Here is an 8,419-nt window from a genome sequence, read left to right as displayed (position 1 = left end):
AGAGTTTGTGACAAGAAAGCACATCCGATCCAAGCGCAGACAGCAGTCAGCAACGGAAATGGCAGAAAATAGTGCCTGGGGGGCTGCCACCACCACAGCCTGCATGTCTCACACTTCTTCATCAATCTTGAGTGGAAATGCTACACGCCAGCAAGCAAGAGCGTCTGCAAAGCTGGTGGTGTGGCACCTCTAACGCAATCGGCAGTGATTTTATTCTACAGAAGAACAATTCACACCCACAACTGCAAACCTCAGCTGGGAGAATGAAGTCCTGCCCACCGTAGAAGAAGATGAGGTTGGAGACTGTGAATGAGCACAAGTCCATGGAACCTGATGAGATACATCTGAGGGTCCTGAGGGAATTGGCAGATGAAGTTGCCAAGCCACTATCCCTCATATTTGAAAAGTCATGACAGACTGGGGAAGTTCCCAGTGACTGGAAAAGGGGAAACATTACCCCCATTTTTCAAAAGGCAAAAAAAGGAAGACCTGGGCAACTGCAGGCCAGCCAGTCTCCCTTCTGTGCCTGGCAAGACTGTGAAGCAGATCCTCCAGGAAATTATGCTAAGGCACATGGAAAACAGAGAGGTGACTGGTGACAGCCAACGTGGCTTCACTAATGGCAAGTCATGCCTGACAAATTTCTGGTGGTCTTCTATTGCAGGGTTACAGCATTGGTGGATAAGGGAACATGACTGACATCATCTACCTGGACTTGTGCAAAGCATTTGATACTGTCCTACACAACATCCCTGCCTCTAAAATGGAGAGACATGGATTTGACGTGTGGACCATTTGGTGGATAAGGAATTGGCTGGATGGTCACACTCCAAGAGTTGCGCTCAACAGCTCAGTGTATGGGTGGAGATCAGCAACGAGTGGTGTCCTTCAGGGGCCTGTATGGAGAACAGTATTACTTAACATCTTCGTCGGGGCCATGGACAGTGGGATTGAGTGAACCCTCAGCAAGTTTGCACATGACACCAAGCTGAGTGCTGCGGTTCGTACTCCAGAGGGAAGGGATGCCATCCAGAGGGACCTTGACAGGCTTGAGAGCTGGGCCCGTGCAAACCTCATGAAGTTCAACAAGGCCAAGCACAAGGTCCTGCACCACCTGGGTCGGGGTAATCCCAAACGTGGGTACAGCCCTGGCAATTAGTGGATTGGGAGCAGCCCTGTGCACACGGACTTGGGGGTACGGGTGGATGAAAAAGTGAACATGAGCCAGCAACGTGTGCTCACAGCCTAGAAAGCCAATCATGTCCCGGGCGGCATCCAAAGGAAGTGTGGCTCGCAGGTTGGGGAAGGTGATTCTCTCCCTCTACTCTGCTCTTGTGGTGCCCCACCTGGAGTACTCTGTTCAGCTCTGGGGCACACAGCATAAGAAAGACATGGTCCTGCTCGAGCGGGTCCAGAGGAGGGCCACAAAGATGATCAGGGGGGCTGCAGCACCTCCCCTGTGACAGGTTGAGAGACTTGGGGTTGTTTAGCCTGGAGAAGAGAAGGCTCCGCAGAGACCTTATAGCGTCCTTCCACGACTTAAAGGGGGCATACACCAAAGATAGGGAGGGACTTTTTATAAGGGAGTGTAGTGATAAGATGAAGCGTAATGGTTTTACACTGAAAGAGGGTAGTTTTAGATTAGATACTAGGAAGAAATTACCTCCTGGGAGGGTGGTGAGACACTGGAACACGTTCCCAGAGGAGTTGTGGATGCCCCTTGCCTGGAAGTGTTCAAGGCCAGGTTGGATGGGGCTTTGACCAACCTGATATACTGGAAAATGTCCCTGCTCATTGCAGGGGGCTTGCAACTACATCCTCTTTAAGGTCTCCTCCAACCCAAACCATTCTGTGATTCTACGGTCATGGCAACATCAACAGCTGTGGAAGCTGCTATAGATGCCCAGCACTACACAAGGACAGCAGGTTGAAACACTACCCTCCCACAACATCTTTCCCAAAACAGGAGCCAAAAGGTTCATCAGACAGTATTCAGCAGTCTGCATGTCACCCCCCTCCTACCAACACATTGCCTACGGCAATCACGCAGCAGCACAAGGGACTGTCTCTGCTGGGAGATAGTCGTACAACATTGTGGGCATTTCAATACCATGTAACTATCTCAAGACCCAGAAGGCCTCCAGCTCCAGATTCTTGGAGCCTGGAAAAGAATCCTGGGCAGGAACACTCTCTGCCCATCCTGCCTCATGCTTTTCTCCAGGCAGCCTCCACTCCCCACTCTCCAACATGTGTTCTCAAGAAAAGCACACATCTCCCACTCTTGTCTTCTTATGGCATAGGCCATGGAATTCCCAAGGATTTCCGGTTCCCACAGACAAGTCTTCCCACTGCTCAAAATCAACCTTCACATCAGGAAATGCTCAGGCCCTGCTCAATGCCAGTGCCAGAATCACCTCCATGACATGCCACAGTTTCCTTTCCCGGCTCAATCCGACTTTTGCTTATGCTTCCCATCAGTGAGACCACTGAAGAAAACACACACAGGTATCACGTACACATTGTCAGCAAACTCTCTGCTGATGACCCATCATGTCTGGCAATGCTTCAGCTCTCTCCAAGGGAAATGTTGCAGACCTGGGAGCAAGACTGTTTCTACGGGTGACATTGTCACAGCTCTAAATAGCAATAGCATCAATTTCTTGCTCTGAAAAAACAACCCAAGAGTTGATGAGCACCCCACTGCAACAGATGACATTGACTACGTGGGAGAATCTGGTTTGGGTTTTGTTTTGTTGGGTTTATTTTGTTTGGGTTTGTTCTGCTTGTTCGGTTTTGCTTGTTTGTTTGTTAGGTTTTCCCCAAGAAGATGTTTCCAGGGCTTCTGTAACCATGAGGCTGTTGATTCAAATATTAGAAGAACGTCAAAACAGACCAGTGTATGTCACATGACTTCCCTGGCCACGAACAAGAGACCAAAACCTGGGGGATGCTGGAAACAACAAAATGAAAAGGAAATTCCCGTCTCTAACACCTACCTTGTTGGGTGAAACTCTTCTCCCTGAGCACTTTACACTACCAACTAGCCTTACAACGCACTTGGAAAAAAAACATAGGAAAAGTCCGTATTGCCTTCCCTACTTTCATAATTCCTCCGGTGGGCGAACAAAAATGCAGAAATTACACCACGGGGAGAGAAGACCCTGAACACCCAACTGTCACCTTCCATCACAACTCTCGCAGAAGGGAATCAAATAAGGACGAGGACAGAGTTTATGACAAGAAACCACAGCGCATACCAGCACGGTCAGCAAAAAGCAACTCTAAGAAGCAGTAAATAGTGCCTGCGGGACTGCCACCACCACAGCCTGCGTGTCTGGCACCCCTTCAGCAAGCTCGGGTGGAAATGCTGCACACCAGCAAGCCCGAGCGTCCGCAAAGCTGATGTCGTGGCACCTCTCATTGCAGTCGGCAGGGATTTCATTCCACGGGACAACAGCCCACAGCCACGACGGCAAAGCTCAGCTTCGGACGGCCACCGCTGCGGGGTGCGGCAACACCTTGCTTGCTTCCTCCCCCACACCGAGAGCCCGGGGGCTCCGGCAAGGACGCAAAGGTCCCGTGAACACCCTTAAGAAACACCCGCCAAGCCCGAAGCACCCGCCAAGCCCCCACCGCCTGAGCTCGACTCCCACCAGCGCCTGCCCAGGGGCCGGGCGACCAGGGCCACAAGAAGGGGGAAGGGGCGAGAGGCGACAAAGGGGGGGGCACTGACCGTGTCCACGAGAGCGGGCGCCTCCGGCTGCGTCTCCTTCGCCGCGGGGCCGGGCGGCGGCGGGAAGTTGGGGCTGAAAACCATCAGGTCGCTCTTGCCCGCGCCCTCCGCCACGCACAGGCTCCGGCTCTGGCGCTGCGAGTACGACCAGCTCCCCACTTCGCTGGCGCACACCAGCGTCGCCGGACCGGGCCCCGACAGCACGGCCGCCCGCGGCGCCCCACCGCGACGCCCCGTACAGCACCACCGCCAGCAGGAACAGGCTCGACACCGCGCAGATGGCCACCACCAGCCACACGTTGTTCGTCGCCGCCGCCGCCGCCGCCGCCGCCGCGCCGCCCTCCGCGCCCGCCGCCGGCCGCAGCCCCGCCCCCGACGACGACGAGCCCGCGGCCGCCAGCGCCGCCTCGGCGCCCTCCACCAGCGACACGCTCAGCGTGGCCGTGGCCGAGCGCGCCGGCTCCCCGTGGTCCCGCACCACGATCACCAGCCGCTGCCGCGGGCCGTCCGCCTCCTCCAGCGCCCGCGCCGTGCTCACCTCGCCGCTGTACAGCCCCACGCGGAACGGGCCCTTCCCCCGCGGCTCCCACAGCTCGTAGCGCAGCCACGCGTTGTAGCCCGAGTCCGCGTCCACCGCGCGGATCTTCGCCACCACCTGCCCAGCCGGCGCCCCCCACGCCGCCCACGCCCACAGCGCCCCCGAGCCCGAGCCCGGCCCCGACGCCGCCGAGCCCGCGGCCCCCGCCGCCCGGCCCGCCCCCGGCAGCCGGGAGCAGCGCCGGCGCGTTGTCGTTCTCGTCCACCACGAACAGCTGCACCGTGGCGTTGCCGCACAGCGGCGGCTCCCCCGCGTCCACCGCCCGCACCTCGAACTGCAGCACCTGCACCTCCTCGTAGTCCAACGGCTGCAGCGCCCACAGCCGCCCGCTCTCCGCGTCCACCGACACGTAGCTCGACGCCGCCCGCCACCCCCCGCCCGCCACCGCGCCCCCGCCCACGCCCTCCGCCACCGAGTAGCTCACGCGCCCGTTGCCCGCCTCGTCCGGGTCCCGCGCCCACAGCCGCGCCAGCTCCGCGCCCGCCGCGTTGTTCTCCCGCGCCAGCACCGTGTACACGGCCTGCGCGAACGCCGGCGCGTTGTCGTTCACGTCCGACACCGGCACCCGCACCCCGCGGCTGGCGCGCAGCGCCGGCGCCCCGCCGTCCTCCGCCCGCACCTCCACCTCGTACTCCGACACCCGCTCCCGGTCCAGCGCCTCCCGCAGCACCAGCGAGTACGAGCCCGCGAACGTCGCCACCAGCCCGAACGGCGCCGCCGGCCACACCGCGCAGCGCACCCGACCGTTCGCCCCCGAGTCCCGGTCCGACACGCTCAGCAGCGCCACCACCGTCCCCACCGCCGCGTCCTCCGGCACCGGCACCGACAGCGACGTCACCCACACCTCCGGCGCGTTGTCGTTCACGTCCAGCACCTCCAGCTCCACGCTGCAGTGACCCGACAGCGGGGGCCAACCTTTGTCTCTCGCTTCGATTTGTATCTCGTGGAAACGGACGTTTTCATAGTCCAGGGCGCCCGTCAGTCTGATTTCGCCCGTCTTGGGATCAATGGTGAAGACACCTCTGTTAACAGCAGGAAGGGAACTAACGATGCTATAATAGAACTCACTATTGAGACCCTCGTCTGGATCCGTGGCGTTCACCCGCACCACTAACGTCCCCTCTGCAGCGCTCTCTGGCAGCTGCACTTTATACACCGACTGGTTGAACTGGGGCGCGTTGTCGTTGGCGTCCAGCACCGAGATCACCAGCTCCATCGTGCCCGTCAGCGATGGACGGCCCCCGTCAATCGCCGTCAACACCAAACGGTGCTCAGCCATCGTCTCGCGGTCCAGAGATTTCGCGAGCACCAGGAACAGGGATTTCCTGTTCTCGTCAGAGGATTTAACATCCAGCGTAAAATACTCGCTGGGGCTGAGGGTATAGGAGAGCTGCGCGTTGGCTCCGACGTCTGCATCCGACGCGCCCTCCAGCGGGAACCGAGAACCGGGCACCGTGGTTAATTCCGCGAGGCTGAGATTTTTCCGGGCGGCGGGGAAGAGCGGGGCGTTGTCGTTGATGTCGGTCACCTCCAGCTCCACGTGGAAGACGCGCAGCGGCCGCTCCACCAGCACCTCCAGGCGCAGGGCGCACGGCGCGCTCTTCCCGCACAGCTCCTCCCGGTCCAGCCGCGAGCTCACCACCAGCGCCCCGCTCGCCCCGCTCACCTCCACGCTCGCCCGCCGGCCCTGCGCCACCAGCCGCAGCCGACGCGCCTCCGGCTCGCCCGCCTCCAGGCCCAGGTCCTGCGCCAGCCGGCCCACCACCGTCCCGGCCTTGGCTTCCTCCGGCACCGAGTAGCGCACCTGCCCGCCGCCCAGCGCCCAGGCCGCCTGCAGCACCAGCACCCGCACCACGGGCCCCCAGCACTGCCGTGGTGGTCCACAAATGCCCATCGCCTTCACCGATTCCTTTTTCTCCCCAGCGTCTCGTTACGGATCTTTGTATAGAATCGAGTTTAGGTGTGCAGTAATGCTTTCTCAGGCTTTGCACATCCTCTTCTCCGCTGCTCTTTTTTTCATCTGCGTTCTTTTTTATGTGTACTGGGAGGTGTTTTCCCCGCCCTTCGCTCGCTTTCATCATACGGTTTTTTAGGGCAGAGCGGCATCATGTGGCTCTCTGCACGAATTGCCTGTTACGGTATCGTGCGCTTTTGCTTCATCTTTGTCATTTTCCATTCCATGCACTGAAGTTCTTTCTCGCTTTGTTTCCGAAATCTTATCCCCAGCATTTTCACTGTATTGGTTCAGGAGAAGTGTATAGGATTCCCCTCAGCTTCTTCGTAGAGCACCCTTCTGCCAGTTTGAAACACGGTGCTTTTTGCTAATTGCCACTAATTTTGAGGCCTGAATTTTGTTCTTCAGTTAAAACGGGCAGAAAAATCCCATCGAACTGTAATTCTTCTCGGAGACGCTTTATTTTCTTTTAAACTTGTGTTTATTGTCATCTCTATTCATCTTGAGTTGTAGCCCCTGTCATCAGTTTAAGTGGCCAGAAATTAATCTGTCACACTTGTTTTCCTAATGAAATGGTCTTGCCATAAGTTATATTGAACATATTTTTCAATTAATGGGATAGGTCCCAAGTTGACCGTGATTGGGGTTCCTCTATTAGAAACGCTGAGGTTTAATTGAAGTGTTTCCAAAAACAGGGGCGTTCCACATGCAGTTCTATACATTTCTAGGTATATTTTGTTGCAAGAAGTGTTTCCTAATCAAGCCACTGGGATGAGGGCGTTCATGCGTTGGTGCTGTGAGCAAGTCTTGTAAGGATTGAGGGTAGAAGGAAGAGGGAAAACGGGGAAACAGATCCCCTTCCTGCGGTCGTTGCCCGGCCCCCCAGCATTCCTCTGAGAGAACAGGAGAGTCAAATGGTTCGGCGGTAACTTCTCCACAGGAGATACTCCCTGTTACCCATCAGCTCTGCTGACAGCGCAGGTGACCACCCTACTATGAAACACTGAGCGGAAAGGGGACACAGAAGCAGAGCAGACTCTGAGAAACGCAGGTTACTCCACACTTCCTTCTACTCGGAGCCGAGGGGGACACGGGAGGGCAGAGGTGAGAGGAGACCCAGTCAACACGCGTGGTGACTCCAGTCCCTTGGGAGGAGCCAGCAAAGAGCCCAGTCACGGGCGAGATCTTCCTTTAAATGAGACGGGGCTGAGTTTTTCTATCTGTGCTCTCCATTTGTGCTCGCCTCCTGCCGGAGGCTCGTCTGTGTCGCAGGATACTGGAATAAATGTTACCGTCCTCCGCTCCCCCACCCCAGCAAATCCGGGTGCGCGGCTGCGGGAGGATTTTCGACCACCATTTGAAGCTTCAGGGTAAAATCCACCGCCTGCCCACACAGCTCTCGTCCGCCCCCGTTTGCATTCACCACCACCGGCCCCGCGGCCACTGCGCTTCCCGCAGCAGCACTAAGGATGAGAGCAACTTCTGCCGTTACCTCTGCAGCTCACGTACACAGACCACAGTTCAAAAGATTATTCAACACGATTGTGCCTACTGACCTCTTTGTATTCCTGCCCGACTGATCTCCACAGCGCCGCCGATTCATATGGAAATCTGCCGCTGAAGGTAGTCAGGCTTTCCGTGGACAGCAATGATGTCTTCATTCCAGATCCGTCCCGAATGCCGTTTCTGTATGGCCTATGCCATCAAAACGCAAAGACGAACTCTTCCTACTCCGTCTTTGTAACTTACCTGCATTTCCTTATCCCGACCAGTGACAGGGTTTTCTCCCCGAGGAAGACATTCAGACAGATCACGTTTCATATCCCAAATCCTTGTGGAAGTTCAGCCTTTGAAGATGAAGACTGGTCTTTCCCTCCAGCGCTGCTCTCGAGCACAGCAGCCCACGGTAAACAGCAAAAGGGACCTCTGGCAGACACTGCCGCTGTCAGAGACTTGGACTTATTAAGCCCATTAGCATCTTATCCCATTCATAACACCCACATAAGTTTTGTCATTCTCTTCCATTGTTTAGGTCTACACACGGATTTTCTGCAGTCTCACACTGTCATTACCATAGACCACAGGTAAACAGACAAATCTATCCTATCAAGTGGAACAGCATTTGTTAACTTTT

At 56.8% G+C, this 8,419-nt stretch overlaps 1 protein-coding gene across 1 annotated transcript; it reads right to left on the bottom strand.

The window, feature by feature from the left end:
* Positions 1-3,455: 3,455 nt before the first annotated feature.
* LOC115334439 (protocadherin alpha-2-like) lies at positions 3,456-6,486 on the bottom strand. The gene is given in 3 exon segments (XM_029998565.2): positions 3,456-3,952; positions 3,954-4,482; positions 4,484-6,486. Coding segments are annotated over 3 exon segments (2,634 nt in total). The 5' UTR covers positions 6,226-6,486; the 3' UTR covers positions 3,456-3,589.
* Positions 6,487-8,419: the final 1,933 nt, after the last annotated feature.

Source organism: Aquila chrysaetos, chromosome 22 (assembly GCF_900496995.4).
Source record: "Aquila chrysaetos chrysaetos chromosome 22, bAquChr1.4, whole genome shotgun sequence".
NCBI classification, from domain to species: Eukaryota; Metazoa; Chordata; class Aves; order Accipitriformes; family Accipitridae; genus Aquila; species Aquila chrysaetos.
This window is presented reverse-complemented; position numbering and strand designations above follow the sequence as displayed.